The 27,981-nt window shown below is 53.4% G+C and overlaps 3 protein-coding genes, 1 long non-coding RNA gene and 1 pseudogene across 37 annotated transcripts in view; 2 read left to right on the forward strand and 3 right to left on the reverse strand.

Moving 5' to 3' along the window:
* The window catches only part of Srsf4 (serine and arginine-rich splicing factor 4), a 28,196-nt gene extending 24,939 nt beyond the window's left edge, over positions 1-3,257 (forward strand). For 5 of the 9 annotated variants that reach the window (NM_001369310.1, NM_001369309.1, NM_001369311.1 and 2 more), the window contains 2 exons: positions 1,594-1,683; positions 1,797-3,232. In NM_001369310.1, coding sequence (NP_001356239.1) covers positions 1,594-1,683; positions 1,797-2,604 — 898 coding nt within the window. In that variant the 3' untranslated portion in view covers positions 2,605-3,232. Of the gene's footprint in view, positions 1-1,593; positions 1,684-1,796 lie in introns of all 9 variants that reach the window. The other 4 variants (XM_017320335.2, XM_017320333.2, XM_030253687.1 and 1 more) reach the window with 2 other exon arrangements.
* On the reverse strand, positions 1,010-21,561 carry Gm12992 (predicted gene 12992). Of its 2 annotated transcripts, NR_102393.1 has the most exons (5): positions 21,300-21,561; positions 16,976-17,053; positions 12,741-12,890; positions 9,404-9,522; positions 1,010-4,893 (listed from the first exon to the last, which is right to left on the reverse strand). It is a non-coding gene; the product is annotated as a predicted gene 12992 (long non-coding RNA). The 2 variants fall into 2 exon arrangements; NR_102394.1 differs by lacking the exons at positions 1,010-4,893; positions 9,404-9,522; positions 12,741-12,890 and adding an exon at positions 13,948-15,327.
* Positions 4,317-4,844, reverse strand: Gm12978 (predicted gene 12978; annotated as a pseudogene).
* Positions 21,503-25,488, forward strand: Tmem200b (transmembrane protein 200B). Of its 2 annotated transcripts, XM_006539082.3 has the most exons (3): positions 21,503-21,592; positions 22,732-22,817; positions 23,283-25,488. In XM_006539082.3, the coding sequence occupies exon 3, from the start codon at positions 23,303-23,305 to the stop codon at positions 24,155-24,157; it is 855 nt and encodes a 284-aa protein (XP_006539145.1). In that variant the 5' UTR covers positions 21,503-21,592; positions 22,732-22,817; positions 23,283-23,302; the 3' UTR covers positions 24,158-25,488. The 2 variants fall into 2 exon arrangements, with proteins under 2 accessions (XP_006539145.1, NP_001188296.1); NM_001201367.1 differs by lacking the exons at positions 21,503-21,592; positions 22,732-22,817 and having other exon boundaries at positions 23,303-24,672.
* Positions 24,945-27,981, reverse strand: part of Epb41 (erythrocyte membrane protein band 4.1) — a 151,934-nt gene continuing 148,897 nt past the window's right edge. For 22 of the 24 annotated variants that reach the window (XM_006538912.4, XM_030253585.1, XM_006538902.4 and 19 more), the window contains one exon: positions 24,945-27,465. The gene's annotated coding sequence lies outside the window, so the exon portion shown is untranslated. The remainder of the gene's footprint in view (positions 27,466-27,981) is intronic. The other 2 variants (NM_183428.3, NM_001128606.1) reach the window with 1 other exon arrangement.

A 27,981-nucleotide genomic window follows, 5' to 3' on the forward strand; every position in this document is an offset into this window, starting at 1 on the left:
TTTAAAAAAAGAAAAACAAAAACAAAATAACAAAAACCACAGGAAAAAAAGAATGGCCAAAAACAGAGTAGAGAGCACCAGATTTGGCAGGCATTTGTGAACAAGACAGATCTGATCCCCGCCCTCACTGAAGAAAACAGGCAGTGAGTGAGTGTGGTGGCCATTGTGACCCAGCACAGCTGATCCGGGCTCAGTAAGGATCTTGATGGAGACAGAGCTCATAAAGCTGGAGGAGATGGGTAGACAAGGCTGTCTTTCCAGCAGAGAGGCGTTTGATAAAGGCCTGCAGTGGGGGAGTTTCCCAGAGTAGAGAAGGTATGACTTACATGCAGCATACGTTTTCCCACAGCTGGGTTACCAGAGCGCATGATGTGCTGCCTGGTATTTCCTATGACCTCCAGGCTAGGGCTTGAGGTATTAGGGCATTTCAGCAAGGCTGTGGCATTAGTAGTGCTCTGTACCTAACTCCTGTCACATATGTGTGAGTTAACTGAGCTGAGCAATATCCAGAAACAACGCGATCTCTCCGTGTCTCTGGGGACCATGATCTCAGTACTCGTGGTTCCAACAGCTGCGGTCAGAGCCCTGAGTCTCACTCGTTTGCTTTTCATGCCAGTGGACTTGACTGCTTCCCCACACCTCTCCTGTGCGCACTGTTAGACCTAAAGGTTGAAAGACCAGTGTGCAAATATGTTTGCAGTATTCTCTCTCTTTTCTTTCCTTCCTTTGTGTGTATTTCATACATTGTAAGTTATAGCACTAATCTAAAAGTCCCCAAGAACACAATACATAACTGTCTTCACCAAATATCCAAGCCATGTTTATATTTACGCAGTTGCTCCATGGGTATTTTTATGCTGTAGTGTTTCCTGGCCGGGATCCAGCTCAGTCGTGTAGCAGAAGGCTGTTTCGTCTCTAACCTGAAACAGTCCACCTCCTGTCTGTGAGCACAAGTGCACCACTGCCAAACTATTATGTAGAGCGGGGCTTCGTTTTTTTCTTTTGTTTTGTTTGTTCATTGAAGGAATGAATGTCTTGGTTGACTCTAGATAGCCTTTTTTAATATAATTAGACAATCTTTTATATAATTAAAATTTGGGGTTGGGGTGTTTGGCCTGCATGTGTGTCTGTATTATGTGTGTACCTGCTACCTGCCAAGGCTAGATGATGTATCCGTTCCCCTGAGACTGGAGTTACAGCTATGAAACACCATGTTGGTGCTGGGCATCAAACCTGAGTCCTCTGCAGGATCAGCAAGTGGTCTCCATATCACGGGCATGCCTAGTATCTGCTGAGCTCAGGAGGGTGTTGGATCCCTGGAACTAGAGTTACAGATGATTGTGAGCCACCATGTAGGTGCTGGGATTGAACCCTGGTCCTCTCCAAAAACCACTGAGCAAATGTCAAACCCCTTACAGGCAATTTAAATTGTCTTTTTTTCTAACGCCTTTAATCCCAGGGCTCAAGAAGTCGAAGCAGGTGAATTTCTGTGAGTTCAGGCCAGCCTGCTCTACCTAGCAAGTTCCGGGCTAGCCAAGGTTACTGGCACCTTGTCTCAAAAACTATGTTGTTTTTTGTTTTTCTGCACCACAGGTCTCGCTCTCGAAGCAGACATTCCCGGAAGAGCAGAAGCCGGAGTGGTAGCAGTAAAAGCAGCCATTCGAAGAGCCGGTCTCGATCCAGGTGGGCCTGCAGCTCCCCTGCTCCCACGCCCCACACGCATGCCCGTGCTCTCTCCAGTTCCTGACAGAAAGTGGCTAGTCACCCATTACTCACCCGGCTCCTCTGTCTTCCAGGTCAGGTTCCCACTCCCGCAGCAAGAGCCGCAGTCGCAGTCAGAGCCGCAGCCGCAGTAAGAAGGAGAAAAGCCGGAGCCCCAGCAAAGACAACAAGAGCCGCAGTCGCAGCCGCAGCCCTGACAAGAGCCGCAGTAAGAGTAAAGACCACGCCGAGGACAAGCTCCAAAACAACGACAGCGCCGGCAAAGCCAAGAGCCACAGCCCCAGCCGCCATGACAGTAAAAGTCGGAGCAGGAGCCAGGAGAGGAGAGCAGAGGAGGAGAGGCGAAGGAGCGTGAGCAGGGCTCGCAGCCAGGAGAAGAGCCGCAGCCAGGAGAAGAGCCTTCTCAAGAGCCGCAGCCGCAGCCGGAGCAAGGTGGGCAGCCGGAGCCGCAGCCGCAGCAAGGACAAGCGGAAGGGAAGGAAGAGAAGCAGGGACGAAAGTCGAAGCCGCAGCCGCAGCAAGAGCGAGCGCAGCCGAAAACACAGCAGCAAGCGGGACAGCAAAGTCAGTAGCAGCAGCAGCAAGAAGAAGAAGGACACCGACCACTCCCGGTCACCGTCCCGCTCGGTGTCAAAGGAGCGCGAACATGCCAAGGCAGAGTCTGGCCAGAGGGAAAGCCGGGCAGAGGGTGAGAGCGAGGCCCCCAATCCAGAGCCCCGGGCCAGGTCAAGATCCACCTCCAAATCCAAACCCAATGTCCCGGCAGAGTCGCGCTCCAGGTCAAAATCGGCTTCAAAAACACGCTCTCGGTCCAAGTCTCCATCCAGGTCTGCTTCCAGGTCGCCCTCCCGGTCTAGATCCAGGTCCCACTCAAGGTCCTAACTGGCTCTGCCACGCTGGAACTGCCGAGAAGTGTTTTGTACATGTTGGTAGCCGTAGCACAAGAGTGAAGTAGAACACCCGTCACTGCTGTACATTAACTCCCTAAAGGTGTGTCTCAGTTGTTCAATCTCAGTGCTTCCTCGGTCAGCCTCCAGGCGCCAGGCCTTCCCGCTCTACTGAAAGCAGCTCCTCAGACCTCCCCTTACTCACAGTAGGACACCCAGACGCCTGCCTTTCAGGCCTGGCCACGGCTATAGGGAGCTCGGCACCCAGACGGCTGGCTTCTCAGGCTGGAGTGATGGCGTAGGTAGGTGTGCTGAGCTCAGCCGTCTGCCCTTGAATCGATGCCCTTTGATGTGTGCCACGTAGTGAAAGTGCAAGTCTTCAGTCTCCCACCACTTCGGTTTCCTGTTTCTGGACTTACCAACGTTGTGAATAGCACAGTGGAGAGAAACGGATCCCTGCGTAGCCCCTAGGAAGTAACACTGTAGGAGCTCCACATTCTGGTATTGTGATTATATTGTTTTATATTAAAAGGAAAGATTTTTTTTAATTTTATTTTTCCCCGTCTTGCAAAGTATAGTGACCCCTGTTTCCATTAAATTTGAATAAAGACTATTTTTGCTTGACAAAATTTCACCGCGCTTGAATCTAAATGGCATTTCCTGGTGTGTCATCTGTCCTGCTGTTTTCCCTGTGGTGAGAAGCAATATTTCCCAAAGGAATATTCACCCAGCAGAATGAAGGCAAGTCCCCAAGAGTCTGGGGTTCTGGGGTTCTCTTGAGAAGCTGTGGTCAAGCTGAGGAGAAGTGAGGCCATTTGGAAGCCGTGTCGCCTGTGAGTTCTTCATGAGCAGAGGGGGTTCTGGTGCCTGTCGGTCTTGTCATGATCCTCTTGTCACCGTAAAATCTGCACCGGAAACCAGGGGTATGCCACTGGAATACCATGCCCCAGTCATTCTCGCACTAATTGTCATAGCTCAGGAGGTGCCTGAGATGGTGCTGAGGGGTGGCACGTGTGGCAAGGTGGATCCTGGCCTCCTTAGTGCATGGGCCAACCTGGGAGCTATGCAGGCGTCTGTTGGGATCTGTCCCTAGAGTTCACACTGCTTGTCCATAAGCCAGACCTACAGGGCCTGGAAATACAAAATCAGATGGTTTTCTCCCTTCCCGGAGTCCATGACCTGCCTGTAAATGGTCAGCACTAAGGGCAAGTGGGCCTTCTGAGAAGGCAGCCTCCCTCAGTGGTAAAAAGCACAGGCCATGTGGGTTTGACTAAGTGGTAGTTAAGCCCAGCAGTGATGGTGCCCAGAGGAAGTATGGGGAGGAGCTTGAGTGCAGGGGGCGGGGTCTGTATGGGCAGCACAAGACGTCAGGCCAGGCGGTGGTGGCACACACCTTTAATCCCAGCAATTCGGTGGCCAGTCTGATCTACAGAGTGAGTCTCAGGACAACCAGGGCTACACAGAGAAACACTATCCAAAAAAAAAAAAAAATGTTATGGAGTGTGGTCAGGAGAGGGTATAAAAGACCAGTGAGACATGGCAGTGGGAGATTTGGATGGCCATTCTGAGCTCTTGGAGAAGTAGGTGAATTGGGTCAGATTGGACCATGGAATCCCAGGACAGACCAGGCAGCCAAACTAAAAAACCTCCCAGACTCTTGAACTCACCTTCCCTTTATCTGGGTTCATCAGTGCAGCATCCTGACAAGGATGCTAACACGGCTGCTTCTTATTCTCTGGGAACGTAATGTGCAAGGCGGTGGCGTTCTCGGCATATGGGTTCGTCTGCACAGTCCCCATGGGATTCAGCATTTCTTCCAGCTCGTCAGGAAACGAAGACCAGCTATGCAATATGACGTCTCCAGACCTCAGCTGTCCTTTGAAGTCAAAAACCATGGTATTTACCCATGCGACAGGATAATGCACTTTCCCGGCTTTCCTGATGGTCTGATACTTAGAGGGATTAATAGTCTTTGTTGATTTCTTCGTTTTTACTTTATCCAAAACTGCATAAACAGCAAAACATAATCGAGCCATTCTTGGTAAGTCACAAATATTAATATCAAATTCCAGTTGTTCATTCCAAATATGGTCGTTCTTTCCTGATATCTCTGAGCTTACGACGGTTTTACACAGGAGCTCGGTTCCGTGAAAAAGCCCAGCTCGGACATGAACTTTCACAGTTTCTTCTGTATTAAGCTTATTTCCTTTAACCAAGGTAATTTGGAAAGGGTTGCATCATACATGTGATGTTCCATCAATCCTGGAGGGCTCCTCACTTTACCCTGTAAGAATGGGGATGTGGACATTTTATATTTCCATTTAGTTTTTTGTATGAATGTTTTGTTTTGGGGGGAATTTTTTTGTTTGTATTTTTTTTCTTGTTTTTTTGTTTTCGAGACAGGGTTTCTCTGTATAGCCCTGGCTGTCCTGGAACTCACTTTGTAGACCAGGCTGGCCTCGAACTCAGAGATCCGCCTGCCTCTGCCTCCTGAGTGCCGGGATTAAAGGTGTGCGCCACCACGCCTGGCTGATGATTTTTTTTTTTTTTTAAAGAAGAGTTTATTTTATGTATATGACTACACTGTAGCTGTCTTCAGACACACCAAAAGAGGGCATCAGATGATTGTGAGCCACCATGTGGTTGCTGGGAATTGAACTCAGGACCTCTGGAAGAGCAGTCAGTGCTCTTAACCACTGAGCCACCTCTCCAGCCCTGTATGGCTTGTGTGTGCCTGGTGCTACAGAGGCCAGGACCTCCCTGAAACAGGAGTTACAGGTGATAGTGAGGCACACGGGCTGGGTACTGAACCCAGATCCTTGGTAAGAGCAGCAAGTTCTTTGAACTATCTCTGCAACTCCTAATTTTTTGTTAAAAATTCATATATTTAACTCATAACTTTTCCATCTCACAATGTAAGCTTTGTTCCTGTTTGGCTTTGTTTAAAAGCCAAAAAGTTACATTTCTCCAGTGAGCTCTGTGGTGGACATTGGGAATTTTTAGTCATGGATTCTAACTGCTGATCTTTTGGGGCAACCATATGAAAATTCTGTATGCACCCAGGTCCCTGGTGGTGGGCTCTCCTGGCATTCTCATAACAGGAAGCTCTGAATAAAGACGCCCAAGCAAGATGTGAGGTGCCCTCTGTCTGCAGTGGAAGACACAGACGCTCACGGACATTAACAACATCTCAGAATCTGTCGTCGGCCCTGTTGCAGCCAGGGAAGCTTCATGCAGCAGCATTGCGTGCAGAGAAAGACCTGCTCTCCAGCCCTGATCCTATGGAGTGGGTATGCATGGGTGTCCGTAGATAAAGAGGAAAGCCTAAAGGTGGAGTGCTTCAGCCAGCGCGGCCCGTGGCAAGTGAAGGCTGTAGAGCTACTCTGGTTCTCCTGTAAGATGCTCATCTGTGATAGTTACATAAAGACGTGACGTCACAGCAAGTGAGAGTTAACAATTGAGATTCGAGTCCTCAAGTCAAGCAGGATTGCCGTAGGACTGAATGTGCGTTCCTTCAAAAGACCTGGGGCTGGCAAGATGGCACAGTGGGTTAGGATGCCTGTGTGCATTTTCGTTCAATCTCCAGATTTCCACAAGGTGGCAGGCCAGAGTCCGCTCTCAAGAGCTGTCCTCGGGTCACATGCACCAAGCTGCATGCACACTCCTGCACTCAACCCTTTTCTAAGTTCTAAATTACTGGATAGCAATGGCTCACACCTGTAATCCCCCCACTTGAAAGGAAAAGGCAGGCAGGTCTGAGACCTTGTCTTAAAGATAAGAAGAGTACAACATGATCAGATGACCCTGCTGTGCATAGTTTATTACATTTACTAGTTTTGTGTGAGGAGAATCACTTCTCCCCTCCACGTTGAGCCGTGTGGGCTGAACCTCAGTCACACTACTTGGCAGCGGGTGGTTTAGCCCACCGAGCCATCTCTTTGCTTGCTAGGGAGATTTTAATTGCCCTGAAGATTTAATAGAAAGCCTGCCCAGTAGTCCAGCTGGCCAAGCCCAGGTCACCCACAATGGCAACAACAGGGCAAAGCTTGTCCTCATCTCAGTGGTGAGACTTGTGCTCATGACTCCCTAACCCCAAATATGCAATGAGGATTGACACTGCAGTCTGCTCTGTCGTGCTGAGCTCACACATGCCTTTTTCCATACCAGGCCTCTGCTCCCCACCGCCCCACGGGGGTTAGAGAATGGGAAACAAACAGCACTGACACGCTATTCCAACACTAGGTCCCATAGTGTATGAAGGTAGTCAGGGTGGATTGAAAAGGCAAAACCCAGCTATGTGTTATTTATAAGAATCCTATATTCTATAAACCATAGAAGCTGGGGTGTGCAATTAAAAATACTGGCCTGGCATGTGTGGGCCCTGGGCTTGTTCCTCCTTACCATAATGTAGATTATTGAAACAGACGCTGAATGTAGGGATGGTGGTATGGGAGTGAGTTGACAAGCTAGGGGCTGGGCATCATGGGCAGCCCTTTAATCCTACTACTGGGACAGTGGAGGCAAGCAGATCTCTGAGTCCAGCCTGGTCTACACAGTATGTTCCAGGCCAGCTAGGGGTATGTAGTGGATCCAACTGGATCTGACATTTTAAAAAAAGACTTCATCCAGGGCTGGAAGGAAGGGCTCAGCAGGTAAGAGTACGTATTGCTCTTGTAAAGGAATTTGGTTCCCAGCATCTCAGTCTGCAGTTAAGTGCACCAGCTGCTCTTTCAAAGGACCCAGGTTTGCTTGCCAACACTCACCGCATATAACAATCTATAAAGCTAATTCCAGGGACCCATCCCTCCCTCCTGGCCACTGTACACTTACACATTAGCAGTTCTCAACTTGTGGGTCATGAACTCCTTGGGAGTTGGCTTAAGACCCTCAGAAAACATAATTTACATTATGGTTCATAATTAGCAATCCTTGAGTTGTGAAGTAGCAAAAAAAGTTATGGGGTCACCACAGCATGAGGAACTTGTTAAAGGGTCGCAGTATTAGGAAGGTTGAGAGCCACCAGTATACATACATGTGCCCCAGAAAAACACTCATACACAAAAATATAATCATTTAAAAATAATTCTCCTGACTTACTGGAATATTCATAAATATGGACTATAAAAGATGAATAGAAATCATGAAAGGTTGCTGGAGAGACTGACTGGTTGGCAATTAAGAAAGAATACTGGCTGCTCTTGTAGAGGACTGGGTTCAATTCCCAGCACCCACATGGTGGCTCACAACCATCTGCAACTCCAGTTCCAGGAGATCTAATGCCCAGTTTTGACTTTCATGGGCACCAGGCACACAAGTGATGCACAGATATACATGAAGGTAAAACAGCCATACACGCACAAGTGTTTAAATCATGGAAGAGGCCAGTCAGTGAGTCAAGGCCTGACAATCCTGAGTTCGCACCTTGGAGTCACATGGTGAAGGGAGAGAACGGATTAGTGCACACTGTCACTTGACCTTCACAATACGAGTCCACAGGACAGCTCAGATTACAGAAATGAGCCACCAGGTCCAGAGGGACCTTGAGGGAAGAGGCTGGGAGTGTACCTAAGTGGGTGGTGTGTTTACACTTGCATGACGTCCTGGCTCAGATCCCAGCACTGCATAAAGCACTGGGCATGACGAGCATGCTGTGATCCCAACAGAGACCACTTCCAATTCCTTGAGGCAAATGGAACTACAACTTAACAAAATAGATGACACCCAGCCAAAGTGAATTATAATATTTTATAATATTGAAGCAGTATAAGACAAGAACAGGGGGCTGGTGAGATGGCTCAGTGGTTAAGAGTGCCCACTGCTCTTCCAAAGGTCCCGAGTTCAAATTCCAGCAACCACATGGTAGCTCACAACCATCCGTAACGAAATCTGATGTCCTCTTCTGGAGTGTCTGAAGACAGCTACAGTGTACTTACATATAATAAATAAATGAATCTTTAAAAAAAAAAAAAAAAAGACAAGATCGGGATAGTGGTGGAGGTGGAGCACACTTTTAATCCCAGCACTGCCTGAGTTCAAGGCCAGCCTGGTTTACAGAGGTCTAGGACAACTAGTGCTACAGAGAAACCCTGTCTTGAAACTCACCAACACTCCTAAAAGAAAAAAGCCTAGGATGAGTAACTTCTGCCTTAGAAAACTTGGAATGCAGATTGAGCCCAAAGCAAGCACCAAAAATATAATAAAAATACAAGGGTATAAATGAAGCTAAAAACAGGAGATTGAGAAAACCAAAAGATGGGTTTGGATTGGTTTTTTTCAATATAGGGTTTCTCAGTGTGTGCAGTCCTAGCTGTCCCAAAACTGTGTAGTCCAGGCTGGCCCCAAACTCATGGAGATCCTCTATCTCTGCCTCTTAAGGGCTGGGATTAAAACCATGTGCTGCCACCACCCCATGGTTTTTGGGGTTTTTGTTTTAGAAGATCAATACATTTGATGAACTAACCGGGATGACGAATGCAAGTATGCACACTGTAGTGTCAGAATCTGCAACTGAAAGGACAATTGGGACTTAGGGAGTAGGGGGAAGTTCAAGCCCCTATTAGTCTGATTCCTCCATGAACTTGACTGAAACACAGCTTTGCCAGAATAACTAAATTGTTCTGGTAAGACCCCACATATTCAAGAAATTAAGTCACTTAACTTCCTGAGACTCGGCACCCAGTTGCCTGGACATAAGCCCTGTCAGTCAGACACTCACACTCAGGCTTGTCTAGAGTGCACAAAGCCCAGGGTTCAGTCCCCCGCACTTTCAGAAGCCTGTTAATGATGGCACATACCTGTAGTCCCAGGCCTGGGAGGAGGAAACAGGGGGTCAGATTCCTAGCCCATCCCCCGTTACACAGCAAGCTTGTTGTCAGCCTGGGGTACCTGAGACTGCCTCAAGGTTTATTTTTTCCTAAAGAAAACAAAAACAAACAAAACAATGTTTTTGAGATTTTTCTTTTATGTGTGTCAGTGTTTGCACATATGTCTGTGTGTGCAGTGCCCACAGAGGCCAGAAGAGGGCAGTAGATCCCCAGGACTGAAGGTATAGATGGTTGTGACCCACCATGTGGTTGCTGGGAATTGACCCCAGGCTGCTCTTAAACTGCTGAGCCATGGTGGCTCCAGCCTTACGTTGTTTTTCTTCAAAGGGAATAATCCTAGATCAGTTAGAGATCCATCGTAGGGTCAGAGGCTTTTCTTCCAGACTAAATCTGAGGCACATTACCCAAGTGCCAAGAGCCCATGTGCTCTCTACTGCTAAGGGTCTCTTCATGGCCCCTCCCTCACTGCATTGTGAGAAGGAAGGCCATTCTCCGCAGGCTGCAAACATTCCAGAAAATGTAGCCATTGCTTTAAGGGAAACACAGTTACTCTGAAGGGCCCCAGAGGGACTTGAACTGCAGGGACAAATTGCTCAGACTCTTTAGGAAAGGGAGAGATGAGGCTCTGGGTTGACAGATGTTGCAGGCTGTTACAGAACACTCTTGACGTGTTACACTTTACACCCTCAGGGCTGGGAATGTTTTCTTCCCCATAGACTGGTCACAAAAGAGAAAGTGACAAATCTACCCGCATGTGTGCATGTAGACAGGTGTTGCCTGGTCAGCCCTCAAACCCAGAAGGACAAGGTAGTGAAGCTCAGTGGATGTCAGGCCAGTTGGATGGTCGGTGGAGCCTGCTAATGGGAGTTCAAGTCCCAGAGCCTCCATGGTGGAAGACAAGAACGAGCTTGCATACATGCCCACACAGACAAATGCTTTCAAACATTTTTTAAGGGAAAAAAAAATTGTATGTTGTCTGAGTTAGGGTTTCTATTGCTGTAGGCGGGGGGCCTCCCATATTAACATTAATGAAAGGAAATGTCCCCATGGACTCGCCTACAGGCCAGTCTGATGGGAGAATTTTCTTAATTGAGGTTTCTTCTTCCCAGATGACGCTAGTGTCAAAAACTGCTCAACATGCACGCACACACACACACACACACCAGGCAGTGAGGCCTGATGGTCCATGCCTGTAATGCCAGCACTTGGGGGGCACCTTGTCCATCTAGTGTTCAGTGTTTTCCTTGTCCACATAAAGAATATCAAGTTAGAGGCCAACAGGCTACATACATCCCTGTCTTTAAAGGGGGGGGGAGGGGGGAAAGCATGAAAGGCACCAGATCCAGGAATCCAAGTTAGAATGTGGCAGACAGACAACATGGTGGCTTGTGCTTAAAAGTCCTTTGTCCCGAGGTATCGTTCTCGCCGGCAAGAACACACTCGGACAACCGGATTCTTCTGCGGCAAGCTTTATTGCTTCTTAAGGAGGGAAGACCCAGACCCTGGAAAATGGCGCTGCTTATATAGCCCTCAGCGTGGTGTTTCAGCACCTGATGTGGCGTGTCAGCTCCTGATTTGTTGCTCGCCCATCACCCCATTACTACGCCCTGAGATGGGCAGTGACCAGGCGTGAGTTCACTCTCACACCTGTGTACAAGGCTTGTTTACTAGTTAGGCGCAGTGGAAGCCAGTGCCATCTTATAATGGCGATTGCTCGCGGCACGGCTCTCCACAGTCCTTCACAAGGAAACAGTTTCTACCCCTCCCCTCTTAAAGTCCCAGTGACAAACCCAGGCATGACTCTGTCAAAGTTCACTCTGAGGAGCCAAAAGGTTTATTGGTCATAAGAGAGTGGTTACCCATGGGATGTGGTGCCCCTCTCAAACAGACTGCACTGGGAAAGCCTTTGCCCAGCAGGCCTGAGGCTCCAGTAGAACTGACGTGAATGGAGTGTCCCCTCCCCCAATCTTCCTAGCCTTATACTCTGGCTCCTTCCCTAGACCCTGGACAGTTAGCACAGACCTGCATACAATAGGTGGTAGTGAGAGACTGAGTCTCCAAGACCCTCCTGTAGGAATAATCTCTTGTGTACTGTGTGGAAGCAAGCCTGTCAATAAAAATCTGATGGACAAGAAGCTGAGGCAGGAGGAGGGGAGGGGAACTCTGGGAAATAAGGCAAGCGTGGGAAGATTCCCTGACTGGACGCAGAGGAAGTTGGACACATGAAACTGAGGAGAGGTAACCAGCATGTGGCAGACATAGAATAGTATAAATGGGATAAACAAGTTAGGAGCTAGTAGGGGAACAGGCCTCGCTTATGGCCTAGACACTTAATTTATAAATAATAACCCTCTGAGTCGTTATTTGGGGACTAGGGCACAGGTGGAAAAGATTGCAGTTACACCCTCCCCACCCTTCAAGCCCGCAGGGGGCGGGTAGGGGGAAGGGGCACAGAACAGAGAACCCTGGGAGGGCAGTTGCTTGTCTCCAAGGACAACCACTCACAAGCCTCTCCACCCCCTCCCCCTTCCACAAGGGTCCCTGAGCCTTGGCAGGGACGCCATCGTTGTCTGACTATTCTCCAACTCAAGCAGGACACTGAACCCTCATGTTCTCCCATGCCTGTCTCCAGGGGCTGTTGGCAAGCCTAGGTTGAGGTTTTTTTCCTCCCTCTTCTTACCAAACACAAACGAGGAAACGGTCGAAACCAGATGGGAACATGTCCCGAGGGTAATAAGCCTATGTAAACACGCATGTGAGAAGCACTGTGGCTGGTACGTCATTTATCCAGGCAAGAGCAGTTGCTCCTCCACTGGAGCCGGTGACCCCCTGGTCACAGGATTTTGTCTCATTTCCTTGAGCCAGATGTGATTCGCCTCCTGTGGAGCGAGCCTACCGTCCAATCAGCAACCCATAGCCACTACCACACTAGCTGGCGCCTCTGGCTGGCACTTCCGCAGCGAGGAATGTGGGACCCACAACTGGGTGCTTTAGGTCTTAATTCTCCCCCCCCGCCCCCCCCCCCCCCGGCACAGTTTGCGGCCACTTCTGGCACCATAGGAGGAAGTTAGCTGGCTGGGAGGAGACACTTTGAGGCCATTCTAGATTTACTTCTCCAAGTCTCTCAGCCGAGCTCCCAACATCAACAACAGGGTCTCACCATCAGCTCCGAATGCAACCAGACACTGGCCATGGCCTTTGTGACCCACTGGCCTTCAGGGTTCTGTAGCCAACAACCCCTGGGGGATAACCCACTCCTGAGATTCCCAAGTAACCCCTGTATGACCTCTGGGAGCACCCGTGTTACCTTCCGTGGGCTCTCACAGTTACAGGTGCAGGCTATTGCAACTTCGAATCTCCCGAGTTCCACATCAACACTGGGCTTTGCAGACTCAGAGAACTGCCTCCCGGACCCCGGCTTGCTTCCTCAGGTGCGTGCCATGTCTCTTAACCGAGTCTCCAAATAAAGAAAACACTCAATGGTGATTTTTATATTACCTGGACTCTCTTCACCTTTAGAAAGAAACCCCGCAGCCGGGCGTGGTGGACCACGCCTTTAATCCCAGCACTCTGGAGGCAGAGGCAGGCGGATTTGAGTTTGAGGCCAGCCTGGTCTAAAAAAAAACAAAAGAAAAAAGAAAGAACACCCCCCCCCCCCCCCCCCCCCGGCAGGCCGACCTCTGCATCTTTCCTTCTCTTTACCCAGTTTAACAGCTAAGTGGAGTGCTGTACTGAGCTGCTACAGAGCCAGCCTCACATCCCTTCCTGGCTGCAGTTCCTTAACACCTGCACTCCCCCTCCTGCCTGCTTCCTCCATAGATCTCTGATTACCCAGCAGCATCCAATTTCCCCTGTAGATGCTAACACCTCCCTCCTGCCACACCATTCCCAGGCTCCCAGGGCTTCCGTGATCTTCCCTACACCTTCTGTTGTTTAAAAACCAACTCTGGGGGCTGGTGAGATGGCTCAGCGGGTAAGACTGCTCTTCCGAAGGTCCTGGGTTCAAATCCCAGCAACCACATGGTGGCTCAAACCCATCCGTAGTGAAATATGACCGCTCTCTTCTGGTGTGTCTGAAGACAGCGACAGTGTACTTACATAGATAATAAATAAAATCTTTTAAATCAAACAAAAATAAAAACCAACTCTGTACTTCCAGGGCAGACCCCACCCCACCCATCAGGCAGAGACCACTCCACACCACCTGGAAGAAGACTACCCAGGCCTGGCCACGATTTCCATAAATCCTGTAGGGGCAAATCACCATGGCAAAAAACGTCCTGTGCAAACACCGCATCCACCTGCTGCCTCCCCCTCCCCCAACCTCCCTCAACCTCATCGCTCTCATTCCCCACATCAGGTAAGACACCATTGCCCCTTCCCAAATTTGTCCTCAAATTTTTCCTACCCTAATGACGACACCAAGTGCTACTAAAATCTCTTCCCCGGGGGAGAAAAGCAAGTCTATCCTTCTCCCAAGGTCCCAGAGACAAACTGAGGCGTGACTCCACCGAAGCTGACCGAGCCGGTGAGTTTATTGAGCTTCATTAAAGAGCACAGGTAAGGGGCTACTTACAGGAGCGGGGTATTCCTCTCCAACAGGCAATACCTGGAAAGTCTTTACCCTGCAGCGACGAGGTCCATCAACAAACATAGCACAGCTGGGAGGTTTGTTTGTTTGTTTGTTTGTTTGTTTGTTTGTAAGGGGGCACAGCTGAATGTCCCCAGATGGCAGTTGTTTGGTTCAGGAGACAGTGCTGGGCAACAGTGGTTGACTCCAGCTAGGAACAGAGATGAGCTACTTAGGGGTCTCCTCGGGTGTTGGAGGTAGGTAACCGTAGCCTCAACACAGCCAGGCCGTAAAACAGGTGCAAACCAGCTGTGCCAGGTGCAAACCAGCTATGCCAGGTGCAGACCAGCTGATGGATGGAGCGCTCCCTCTCCTAGCCCCAGAACTGTTTCTTCTTGTTTTGAGACTGGGTCTCACCATGTGGCCCTGGCTGACCAGGAACCCACAGAGATCCACCTGCCTTTCTTCTTGAGTTCTTGGATTTAAGGTGTGGTGGACACCATCAAGCCTGGCTTTCAAAACTATTTACTTACTTATTTATTAATAGGTTCACATATAGCCCAGGCTGCCCTGGTACTCACTATCTAGCCCAGATGACCTCTAGCCCATGACAACTTCCTGGTTCAGCCCTCTGAAAGCTGGGATTACAGGTGTGAGCCACCATGTCTGGCTCTTGTCACCTAGATTGATAACCGCACAGAAATGCACCTTTGGGTGAGGGTAGGGGTGAGAAGGCGTTTTCAGAAAAGTTCCTGGAGAGAGAAGTGAAGTGCTCCACCAGTATGTGGTCAGGAGGCGTCATGGGGGGGGGGCAGAGGCTAGGAATGAAGGAAACAGGGAAAGTGAGCTGAGCCCCAGGTTCATCTCTCACCGCTTTCTGCCTGACAGACACAGCATAGCCAGCTGCCTCACACTCTGACCCTGATAGACCACACCCTTAAATTGGGAACAAAACAAGCCCTGCCCTAAATTGCGTCTGTGGGCATTTTGTCACAGCCGAGGGAAAGGCATAGTCTACCCACTTTGACAGTCTGTAGTCTGAGATTAGGGGTTGGGAAGCCGGAACCCATGGCCGAAGGAGCCTGCTTCCCCACTGCCGGGTGGCCTGCGAGCTCAGAAGTGTTTCAGCAGCTTCAAATGGTTGTGGGTAAAGGTAAAAGCCATACCAAGTCCCATCAGGTCCACTCTGGGCCCAGCCACGCCTGCCTGTTTGGAGCTTGCCTGAGGCAGCAGAGCGAGGCTGGAAAGTCCTCAAAGCCTAAAATATTTACTGAGCAGAGCTGGCAGCGTTGCGTGGTTAGTCAGCCACAGCCTCTCCACCACACTGAGGGCACAGGGAAGAGAAGGAGAAGGAAAAAAATTAATGTGGGAAATTTACACATGACACCCAGAAAAGATCCACTTTATAACCACCATCGGAGGCAGTGACATACGGTGTTGAAACCCTGATGAAGCTGATTTAAACAAACAAACAAATAAAAAGTTCTATTTATGTGTGTGCCTAGTCTCCAAAGAAGTCAGAAGATGGTGTCGGATCCCTTGGGAGTAGAGTTACAGACAGTTGTGAGCCTCCGAGGGAGTGCTCTGTCTCCAATGAAGCTGAGTTTTAAGTGGGAAGAGGTTCTGTGGCACCGTGTGTGTGTGTGTGTGTGTGTGTGTGTGTGTGTGTGTGGTGCGTGAGAGACAGACAGACTGCAGCAGACTGGCAGGACTTTCCGACCTAGAGCTTAATGCAGACTAGGCAAATCTATCCCTCCCTCAGCTTCAACTCCAGCCTCTAGGACTTCTATTTTATCCAGCATGGCAGCTAGCCTGATAGGAGCTGGAAAGGGCTCTGATTCCCTCAACTTCAGGAAAAAAAAAAAGGCATCCCTCAGAAGGGTAACCCTGGAGACCACAGCGGTGTTGCTGGGAGTCCAGAACTTTGCTTCTGCAAAGCCCGAGGTCACAGTCTGGGAGGGAGGGGCTGGAGAAACGCTAGGTCCTGAAGCCTTCTGGATGCAGAAACCAGGGCACTCCTAGCTCCACACGTAGAGATCCTCAGAACTGAGTTGTCTTAAAACAAAACATCTTAGTAGAACCAGGGTTTGTGCGTTGGGGCTCAGGCAGAGCTGACCCTTTGAGGGGGTCTGGCCTTTCTCTGCCTGGTCGCTGTGTTCTGGGCTTTGCCTCGCGATGACTTAAGGAGTTAGAAGATGAGGTTCTGCACTCGTGAAGGCAATCTCGAGAAAAGAGATTCTCCAAGGCAACTGAGAATTTCAGGGGACCCCATTAGAATCACAGTTCTTTTTCTTTGCTTTTTTTTTTTTTTTTTTTTTTTTTTTTTTTGGTTTTTCGAGACAGGGTTTCTCTGTATAGCCCTGGCTGTCCTGGAACTCACTTTGTAGAGTTCGAACTCAGAAATCCGCCTGCCTTCGCCTCCCGAGTGCTAGGATTAAAGGCATGAGCCACCACGCCCGGCTTCTTTTCTTTATTAAGAGAATACATTTATCTTTAGTCCTTACTTCCTAGGCAACCCCGGTGCTTCTTGTCCACCAACAATCTCTGGGTTGCTCCTAAAGAAACGCAAGTCACAACCACCGTACTGCGTTGGGCCTGGTACTACCGGTTATGGGCTAAGGCTGCCGACCGGAGTGTGAACTGCTGCTGGAGGGAATTAGGAACCACCCCGGGGGCAAGAGGGAGATCGGATGTGGCAGAAGCTGGGCAGTCGTCCCCTCCCAGACATTAATCCCGAGAGAGTAAAGAAAAGTGCCCAGTACAAAGGCCTTTACAGTGTCGTTATTTATAACCGACTTGGGGAGGGAGGCCAGCCAAGCCCCACCACGCGGCGGGCTCGTAAATCCAGGCACCATTCCGCAGCCGCAGCCGAGCGCAGCAATCCCTCCCTCCCGATCTGCTGCGCAGGCATCGGTAGCTACAGGGGTGGGTGGGGAAAGGTAGGGCGAGGTGGGGGCGAGCCAGGCACCTACCATCCAACTTGACCGTGGAACTTTCGCTGACTTGATTCATCTTCGGCCCTCCAGCATCTCTTGGCAGGAAAGGAATCACTGAAGATGTTTGAAAAAAGAAAAAGAAAAAAAACGTCCTGGGGCATCATGGGTGATTCTTCCAAGCCAGGAATTCGGCTTGGAGCCAATAACGCGGAAACATATATAGGTAGGGGAGTTTTGAACCATCCAGATGAGGCTCTAGGGAGAATCCTCTAGGACTTAAACGCCCCCACCCCACCCCACGCCCGGGGGAACAGTCTTTCCTTTCCCCTGTAGTGATTTGTCGCGGAGTATGGTGGAGGCAATTGATCTGCGATGCCTAAATGTTAGGTGCACGCAGGGGTGAGGCCCTGGGAAGGTGATGTGCTGACGGCATTTTCCCAGGAAGGGTTTGAGACTGCTGCTGCTGGATCCTCCTCTTAAGTTACTTAAATGCTCTGAGCCATGGTCTCTGCTAGCTCTGGGTAGAGAGGCCTCTGGATGCTCACAGCCTTGAGGTCCAGACACTGACACCTCCCCTCTCCCATTAACCCACCCCCACCCCGGCACCTGCAGGATCGGGCTTGGAGCCGAGTGGAGAGGCATCCTTTCCCACCACATCCCACTCTGGAGGCCGCCAGTCCCATTTCACGACTGAGGGTCATGACAACTGTGGAGGCCCCCCTGCGGCCTGCAGCCTTGCCCTGTCAAATGAATGGTGTGACTGTGGACGCAGAGGCTCACTAGGAAGATAGCTGCGCAACGATGAGGACGTATGAGTGGGCCTCTGTCCCCTGGGCCGGTGGAAGTCACCACAGACCCATCAGACAGAGAGGTATTCTGTCTGATGAAGGGGCGCTCCTCTACATGCCTGCTGGATGCTCAACCTAGGGCTGCGTCCGTGCAAGCCGACCAGGACAGAACCCACACAGTACAGAATGGAGCGTAGCTCTGTCGTTATGGGGTGATTTTGCACCCTTTAACCAAGAGGGCCTGGGGGAGCAAGGGCTGCTAAGAGCACTACAGAGCCCAACGTAAGCTGCACGTGGCGGGGATTGGGGTGGACATCTGCTCTGACCTCCCCAGGGGAGCAGGGTGGTTTGCAGGGAGTTCACACGTGAGGCCGGAGGGCGGGTGTTCCTGAGGATCGAGGACACGTGGGCACTAGTGAGGCCAGCGGGCACACTCGGGCATGGCTGCGGCCCGACCGCCAGGGGGCGCCCCACACATGCTCCATTTCTCCCTTAGCTGGGAACCTCCTACAGGGTCTGGAGCCTATGAGACCAGGAGCCCACTGCCTCATTGGCAGTGTAGTTTGTTACTAAAGGAGTTGCCACATTCCTGTGGTGTCTGTGGCGGACTCCTAGTTGTCTCATAGCCCCATTTCCCAGCTTCCCGTGAAATCTTGGCTGTGCTCTGGGGTCCCCATCTCCTCATTCTCTGGGGTCAGGCTCCTGGAGACAAGGGAGAGCAAGCATCTTTAACCACAAGGGCAAGGCAAGTGCCACCACCTAAGGGTGGTGGAGCGACAAGCCCACAGCCACCCCAGGGACCCCAACAGCTAAAAGTTCTACCTTGCTTTTTCCAGCACAAAACACCCAGCGGGTAGGAGCGACTACACCAGGGTGGGTGGGTGACCTGCCACCCTACTCCCCTCCAGGGTCATTCTGCACACCGCAATGCCATTTCCCAACCTTACTGCGCAGGGAGGCAAACGGGCAGATATTCCCTCACTCTTCTCTTGGGTGGGTGGGGGGTTCCTGCTATGCCCTATCAGCTGAAAGTGCTCAGGAGGAGGAAGGTGGGGACGATGGGCACAGGGCCACACCTGTTGTGGAGAGGAAACCCACGTTTCCGGCCAGCAGCCCTGCTCCAAGGCCTTGGCAGATCAGCAGCTCAAGTCCTTTGTGGGACCCTCCACTCCCTCCCAGGGTTTTGAGAAACTCCTCCCAGCCCCGGCTCCTTTGGACTTCCTGGTTTGCCCTGTCCTGTTCCAGTTGACTGGACCAGGGGAGATGTTTGCTCTGATAAGGCCTAGTTGGAACTTTTAGGAGGTAGGATGGAGCTAAAATGACTGCCGCTGAGATTTCTGGACACTTCCAGGGCTCCACCAGGCTTCCTCAAGTCTTCAGAGGAACTAGCTGGGACTTCCCTAGGGCACCTGCTGTCTCCACAGCCTTTAAGTGGACAGGTCTGTTGCCCCAGGAACAGAGTGCCTGTAAGAGCGCAGAGAAGTAGCTAAAGAAAAGGACTGGCCTTTTCTTTACAGTGGGAGGGACTATAGGAAGTCCCAAGGTCCTTTAAGTGGTTAATACTGTCTTCTTGGGGCTGGAGAGATGGCTCAGTGGTTAAGAGCACTGACTGCTCTTCCCAAGGTCCTGAGTTCAAATCCCAGCAACCACATGGTGGCTCACAACCATCCGTAATGAGATCTGACGCCCTCTTCTGGGGTGTCTGAAGACAGCTACAGTGTACTCATATATAATAAATAAATAAATCTTTAAAAAAAATACTGTCTTCTTATGTTGTTCACGAGCAGGCATAGATGTGAGCAGGGCAAGGCTGGGTACACCTGCCACAGAAGCTGGTTCCACACCGATAAGGGTGAAAGCCCACCTCAGAGACTGTACAAAGAACTGGGTAGACCAGAGAGAGGAGCCTAGTCAACTTCCATCCAAGTACGGCTTGGGGAGACGACTCTATTGTCACAAGGGCCTTGTTCCCTCAGGGGCTCCAGGGTCACCAAGTTCTGCCTTCTCCGCTCTAGGCTCTAGAGAGTCACAGAATCCACATTAAATTTTCCTGTCAGCAGCCCAAGGACACCTAGAAAGAGCCCAGCATCACCCAGAGTAGAGCTTCCAGAGCGAGCATGGATTCAGCGAGCTACAGCCACTACTCTCTAAGGACCTGAGCTCTTGGTGGGTGGGATTAGTTCAGAGTCCTGAATCCCAACATTGCCAGGTACTGGCAGGGCCACCTGGGGCAAGGAACTCCTCCTCTCTGGGACTCAGCCTTCAGGAAATAGAGCCTTGGGAGTCTGGGTTCATCTTGTGAAACAGGGCTCACACTCAACTGCTCCCAGTCCGGCTCTACCATTCTGCTAGGATGGAGCAGGACCACACTCTGTCCTTTGGACAACTCTAAAGTCTTAGCTGACCGAGCTGATACACCTCTAGGTTAAAGTCACTAGGGACAGGGGTGTACAGAGCACACTGCCGCCAGCTGTCTCCTCTAGAGATGGCTCGGGCTGCACACGCCCTCCTGGTTTAAAGAGAAGATGAGGATTCCAGACCCTGCACATGGTAGGGCTGTGCCCGCTTGTCTTCTCGTTTTTTTTCCTGTGTGTGTGCGCGCGCGCGGGCGTGCACTCTTCTCCAGGATGGCCTGGGGTGACGGTGTCACATTTCTGGCTTCTACCCCCATCCATTCAGGCTCCTCCCAGTTCAGAAGGGAAAGCGGGTGTCTAGGTCACACAGAGGCCAGGGCAGAATCAAATCAGGTCCAGACTGCCTGGGGATTATCACTGTCACCACCCAGAGGCCTCTGGCCAGCCACACATCTGCAGAGACAGGATGAACCCCCACCCCCAGCCCCCAGCCTGGGAGGTCCCTCTGCAGGGGAGGCCTGTGGGAAGGGAGGCCTGCCTCCCCGTCCTGGTTTCCTATCTTCCTGCTTGTTACACTTTCTCTGAGCTCTCAGAGAGAACCAGAGCCAGGGTTCTACCTGGGAAAGGGACCTGTAGTCACCACCCCCCTCACAGCTCAGCCCAATGCCTGAGGCAGTAGTCAGAGGACAGGCAGGCTGATGTCGAGCACTTTGCTCCAGGTGTTCAACATGTGTGCGAGCATTTCAGCTCTGAGAACACACTGTGGTGCTATTTGTTCTTATAAAGATAGGGAAACTGAGCCCTGGTGAGCTTAGGTGTGCTCTCCTCTCCCACCCATCTCCTTCCTTCCTCCTCCCGGGCCCAGGGTGGAGGAGAGGAGGGGGGTGAAGGAAGTCATAGGCCTCACGTATATATGTCTCTCTAGCATGGAGGGCCAGCTAGGGCACACATTCCCTTGAGCACAAGGCTCTAGAAAGGAGCAAGTCAGAACCAGCCTTGGGCCTCAGACCTCAATGCCGGCCAGCAACCCCCCCCCCCCCCAAACAGGTCAATCCCCAAGAGCATTGTCAGCTCAGCTGTGTGCAGAGGGGGCACGGGAGGGAAGACCTGGCCCAGGGCTCTGGAGGAGCACGAGGTGCAAAGGGGAATCCGTGTTCCTGAGAGAAAAGCCAGAAACTGGATAAGCCTTGGGGGCCAGAGTTCAGAGGGACTGGGGACCTAGGCAGCTTCAGCCACACGGGCCAGGTGAGAAGGTCTGGAGCATGCTCAAACCACACCGGCTCTGAAACCATTCGGACAGCACCAGGGAGCCAAAGAGGGTTTTCAGCAAGGGGCAGATGCACATTTGGGACGGTGCTCTGTGACGTTTGCAGACCAGTTGGCAGGGACAGGCGGCGGGCAGACTGCAGGGACTTTAAGAGATGGAGTTGCCCGAAGAGGACAGTGGCTACAGGAAAGAACCGGCTGGTTCTAGATGAAGAGGAGAGCTGGGGCCTAAGTGTGCTCTGGAGGTGAGTGTGGACCTCGCCAGTGGAGGTTTGGGTTCTGGGACCGATCAGGAGTCCCAGGCAGCTGAGAGTGAAGCTTGTGCCCTGGGCTTGTGGTCTCAGTTGTGGGAGGGACACCCGGAAGACAGGGGATCCACACACCCGCCCGGGCGGCGGGCGAGTGAGTAGGAAGTCAACACAGGCAGATGCCTCAGGCGTCAGCCCTGGAGAGCAGAGGGAACGGGAGGGCTCAGCGTCTGTGGGGCAGGGGTGCCTTCTCCAGATCCACTTGGGAGGCTCTGCGGCCGGGGGATGCCGGTCTCCGGGGCCAGAGGGGCGAGGGCCGCGCGCGCAGCCGGCTCTCATTAGTACGGGCCGCGGGCTAATCAATCCCAGGCGGGGGCTCCCGGGCCGAGTCCGCATCATGGAAACTGGCCGCGCGCCCGGCGGAGCGAGCGGGGCCGTCGGCGGGGCCGGCCGGGCGCCTCTCCGTCGAGGGCGCGGGCGGAGGCGGGTCGCGGGGTCCGGGGCGGGGCTCAGCCATCCCGCGCCCTTCCTGCAGCCGGCCCGGGGCGCAGCGGGGGTGCAGGGGTCCGGGCCGGGTCTGCAGGGCCTCGGGCCGGGGTCGCTCCGTGCTAGGCCCGGGACGGGCGCCGCTGCCGCTTCTCTCCGGGACACCGGGGACCGAGACCGGACGCCCGGACCCCGCTGCCCGCGGCCTCCCGGCGCCGGGACCAGGGCACAAGGCCTCCTGGAGCGGCTCCAGCGTGCGGCCCCGACCCCGGGGCGGTGCTGTTCTGGCCCGGACGCGGCCCACGGAGGCCTCGGGCGGAGGAGGCTGGAAAAGAGGCCAGGCGGCGGGAAAGGGGGATGATTCATCCCCGGGAGCCCGAATCGGAAACACCGCAATCTGGGAACAGCCTTGCCTGGGCCGGCGAGCGATCCAGGAGGAGAGTCCGTCCGGCGAGGACCTGCGTCCAGCACTGGCAGTCCCCTGCCTCCAGCCCCGGCTCTAGCCCGGCCGTGGGGGGAGGGGGAGGCCTCTTCTGGAGGAGTGGAGAAGAATCCTGGACAAAGTCCGCCGTTGCCTCCTCTGCTCTGACTGGCTGGTCTCGGCCAGAGCGGTTTTTCCCAGAGTCTAGCTCAAGTCTCTCCTGCTGCAGCTCCAGTGCCGGCTGAGGAAGTCTGCAAGGAGGGGGCGAGCAAGGAGAAGCCGGAGTCAGAGACACCTCCGCCGGCCCTCGCTGCGGTATGTAAAGCGCAGTAAGGGGGAGGTGGGGCGCGCGCGCGCGAGCCCCGCAGCCCCGGGCGATCCGAGTACCCCCTCCCCTGGTTACTTCGGGGCGGCCACGTGCGGGGGGTGGGGTCGAGCTCGGGAGGTACTTACCCCGGCCGCGATCGCAAGGGGGGCCCGCGCGGGTGGGCGGGCGGGCGGGCGAGCAGAGCGCGCGCAGGCTGCAGGAGCCCCGCAGCCCCGGCTGCACCCGAGCCCCGCAGCCCCCTCCCTGCGCACCGCCCGCGGGCCCGGCCAACGCTGGCTCCCAGCTCCGCTGCGGAAAACCCGAGCGGGGGCGGCTCCCTGCCTTGCGGCCCCGGGAAAATCCGGGGGTGGCCGCCAGGGATCTCCAAGCGGCCGGCCGAGGCGGCCCCGCGCATCCCTCCCCCGGAGCCCGGCCCGTCGGGTCAGTGTCTGCCTCTCTGCTCTTCCCCGCAGAGCGCCCGGACGACCGCGCGATGACGGCCGGGAGCCCCGGAGACGGCGGCGCGCGCAGGAGCCCCGAGGGCCGCGTTTCGCGCCTGGGCCGCCGCTTGGGCCGGCGGAGGCGGCCGCGCTCCCCGCCAGAGCCGCTGCGGGTGCGGGCTCGGCTGCGGCTGCGTTCGCCGTCGGGGGCGTTCGCGGCGCTGGGCGCGCTCGTGGTGCTGGTGGGCATGGGCATCGCCGTGGCCGGCTACTGGCCCGGCCGCGCCTCCCACACCCACGCCCCGAGGACCGGCCGCGCGCACGGGCCGCACGAGCGCCTGCGGCTGCTGGGACCGGTAATCATGGGCGTCGGCCTGTTCGTGTTCATCTGTGCCAACACATTGCTCTACGAGAACCGCGACCTGGAGACCCGGCGTCTCCGCCGGGGCATGCTGAGGGCTCAGGCGCTGCGGCCGCCCGACGGCCCAGGCTGGGACGCGCTGCTGCCCAGTCCCGCGCATGGGTCCCCGGGCGCCGTCGCGGAACCCGAAACTTGGGACCTGGCCCCGAGGAGGGGCCCCTCGCCCGTCCCGTCGGTGCGCAGCCTGCGCTCTGAACCTGCCAACCCTCGATCGGGGCTGCCTGCCCTGCTCCACAGCTACCCGTTGAAGGGCCCGGGGCTGCCACCACCCTGGGGTCCTCGGACTCAGACTGGACACGTGATCATCACGGTGCAGCCCTCTGGTTCCTGCATCGAGCACTCCAAGTCTCTGGACCTGGGCCTAGGGGAGCTTCTTCTGGGGGCGCCAGCAACTCGGGACTGTGCCCACCGAAGCTGGCCACGGCTGGACCGACTCAGTTTGGGGGGCTATGCCAAATTAGGCGGAGATTTGGGGGCCCGGGTCTGAGGTTCAAGGTATAACCTGCTGTGAGGCTACCAGTGTGGACCATGGGACTGGGACACCAGAAGTCCAGTGCCCAATAGCTGCTCCAGTCACCTCCGAGGCTAGGATGGATATTGTGGTGGCAGCAGCCGCCAAGGCTGCTGACCTGCATGTGTAGCAGTGCCAGCTGCACCGAACGAGCTCCAGGGGCATGTGTTAATGTGGACACCAGCATGATTCAGCCTCAGGAATTTCTTCAGCCCATGTGGCCTTAGCCCAGGACCGGCACCTGAAGGGCTGCAGGGTAGGCCAAGAGCACCGTGAGATGCACAGGGTTCCTTGGCAAACAACAGTGGTAGGTTGGGATGTCCCAGGCTGGGACAGGCTCCGTCTAAGTTGGTAGTCCTGGTGGAAATGGGACCACCGGGGGAAGGTGGGCGATGAGGTGGAATGAGACCCTCTGCAGCTGTCTGGGGCAGTGACCGCAACTCTAACTGCCACCACCTCAGGTCTGTTCTTCCTTCAGTCAAGTGGCTCTGTCCCGGCAGGGCTAACTACTGCCAAAGCCCTGACCCTGGGATCGGACTGCTCCCCTGGAGACAGGTCGGTCTGACCTGTGTGCAAAGCCTCCCCCAGCTGGCAGAGGCACCCTCCAGTTCTCAGCACTTCCTTCCCACTGCACCCTAGCCCAGTGTGGGTAGCTCACTGCACTCGGCGGCGGCGGCAGCTTCCCTTCCCAGGTATTAAATTAATTTTCCCATGCTTTTGTTAGAAGAGAACTTTAAAAGTGGATCAATCCTCACAGTCAGGCTTTTTTTTTTTTTTTTAAAGTTTATTGAAAAATGCCATACAAGAAGCAAGACCAAACACCTAAACACTACAGCCACATCTGTCACTACGAAAGGCGCAGACAGCAGGCCCAGTTACTGCCTATCTCACCTAGGGGGTTTTCGGTTGGACTCTGCCGGCATAGTTCCTATTTTGTCAAATGTAAACAACTACTTGATACGATTCATAATTTTTAAAAAATTTACAAAGCTCCTTCATTTTTGTCATGAAAATAATATATCTGAGAGAGATTTGTAAAAACAACCAGCCTAGGGCTGATATTTCCCATGAGCGAGCACTGGGGGTGCTGGCTAGGCCATAGCTACAGCTCCATTTCTCAGAATGGGCCAGGGCCCTCAGACCCCAGAATACATCCCCGGAATACATTGCTGGCCTGGGGGGAAGGGCCCCCGGAGTCAGCCTCCTTGGGAATATAGGGCTTGATTGTGGGTGGGTGGCAGAGATCTCATGTGGTTTGAAGGAAATCTACTTCTGAAGTAAAAATAAAACTGCAGTTGGGACTGTTACTGTGGTGTGCCTGAGTCACTTTGGGGAAAGTCCTGCCAAGTCTCTGACCCTGGAGATGGGACTCCCCTCCCCCTGCCCCTCAATCTTTCTACCTGGACAGAGCCTGTTCTTCACACACAACTGCAGAAAGAAAGAAAATCCAAACAATTACCATATCCCAGGATCTGTTGCCAGAGCCAGCAGAGGAGGGGGAGGAGGCTGGAGGGACATCAGAATTCTGGTCCAATTTCCAGACAGAGGCGGCAGCAGAGGGACAGAGTTCAGGTACCCCAGGTCTGAGGTCCTGATGGGGATGGCACGATGCCCAGTGGGCAGGCTCCTCCTGCTCCTCCTCTTCAGAGCTGGTGTAGCTTGAGCCCATGCTAATCCAACCCCTACAGCCCAGCCTTCTCTGGCTCAGTTCCAGTCTGCAATTCACTTCTGAGAATGGAACCCAAGCCCATTTCTCTCCCACCTGGGCTCCCCCTCTGTAAAGCAAACTGCCACTGGTAACAGTATCACTAAAAGAAAATGCACACTCAAAACCAGTCAAAGGTGCTGAATTTGTATAGAGCATTCAGCAGGGGAGGCCGGAGGCTGCCGTGGCTTCCCACTTTGCTCTTGCTTACTCCCCTTCAGCCCCCAGCCACGGCTGACAGTGAGCCTCTGTCAAGCCTCATGAAGCTCATTCCAGCCTAGAATTAGGATTCTACTAATCTTCCAGGCAGATGTTTGTAGGAAGTTAGCTGGAGGATTACAGAGGCCCTGTTTGTGGGGTCGGGGGTTGGGGAGGTCCCCAAATTCTCACTACCAATTGGGGGCATCAGGCTCCCTTTTTAAAACCAATATTTAAAAAAGGAAAAAGGAAACTAAATCCAAAACCCACCATAAAATCAAGCTCTCAAAACCTGACAGGCTCCTCAGGCACTGGGTGGGGAGTAGCAGAGCTCACTCACACCCTGACCAGGGATGGCCACCAGGAGATGGAAATGCCCCAGCTCCCAGTGGGCGTCCTCAGGCCTGAGGCAGAGGTCGGAGAATGCACCTCTTCCCTGAGCGTCCCTTACCCCCTTACCATGCCAGGTGGGAGGGGCCCAGGCTGAGGCTGGAAGCACTCCTTAACAGGATCCACTGAGGTAAAGGGGCCTCTCCCCTGGGGGAGCAAGCTCCCCACACGACAAGACCTGATTTTTAAAACCTCATTAACTTTTCTTCCCCAGACTACAACTAAAAATGTTCCATTCGCACTTTTAGCCAAAAGTGCCTAATTTTTCCATGAGTTCTGGTCTCCTGAGATGGAAGCTGGGGAGCCCTCGGCAAAGCTGCTGTTTCCAAGGAGGGACAGGGCAGCTGGGGAGGCGAAGGCCACAGATGCATTCGAATGTTCACAGTATCAGCTCTATGGAAAGCAATTGATTTCTTTGACCTAAAGAAGCTCCAAACAGAGGGGGTGACATCACATGCTCAGCGGAGGGAGGGCTCGGCCTTCAACACCCTGCAGTGGGAGGTCATGTTTCTGGGGTCTGTGACCAGGGCGCTTGCCCTGCCCGACAGTCACTGGTGTATGAAGTTTTTGTGTCATCCAAAGGGCACGAAGCCGGGGGGAGGAGCAGGAGGTCCTACTGAGCTGGCTCTGTCCTCTAACAGCTGGCAGGGTCTCTGGAAGGTCCTGGAGAAGTCTGTGGATCCTGTCAGGGTCAGCGTTGAAAATGAGTGAGGAGAGGCTAGGCTGAGAGGTTACCAACCACCCCATAAAAACATCAAAGTGTCTTAAAAACAGTTCACAGAGCGAAAAGTTGACAGTTTCTGTATCACAATATAGAGGACATCCGCGGCGTCTACAAGAGTCTCTTGGTATAAATTCTGAGTAGAAAATGAAGTTGGTTTTCTGTGGTGTGGAACAGTCTTCAAAGTGTGAAGTCTGCTGCAGGCTGGCTTCTTTATCACATGCTGGCTTCTCTTGGATTGGGACAGGTGGGGGTGGGGCAGGACAGTCCCTGGGTGAAGAAAAAGCACGTGTTTGAACCTCCTCGCAAAGGAGGCTCTCCTGGTTGCGTTGTGACATGGGGAGCTGCACTGGGCGCCCAGCCCTGTTTCCTTTAGACATGCATTTGTCCCTGTGTCCCAGCTCTCTGGCCTGGACCCCAGAGCTCCACACTTCCCAACCCCCCCATGAGTTCTTCCAGACCCTGGCCCCGCTCCCCTCAGCTCTGTTCTCCAGCCTGCTTGGTTCTGGCCTGCAGCTCCTAGAGTTGCCAAGGGCACAATATCAAGTCAAGGGCAGCAGGGGACTCCAGAGGCGGGGACAGTCCAGACCCCACCACATTTAGATGCCGCCTCCTCCTCCTCCTCCCCCTCAGGGCTGCAAGCAACACCAAGGCAGAAGGACACACACCACCCGGCTGTTCTGGTTGGAGCCACACAGTTAACAACAGCCTGTGCCTTTGCTTTCCTGAGTCCCAGTACAGACATCTCTCGGGGGGCAGGAGCTCCCAAATGTCCAGAGTTCCTTA

This window comes from Mus musculus, chromosome 4 (assembly GCF_000001635.26).
Source record: "Mus musculus strain C57BL/6J chromosome 4, GRCm38.p6 C57BL/6J".
NCBI lineage: Eukaryota > Metazoa > Chordata > Mammalia > Rodentia > Muridae > Mus > Mus musculus.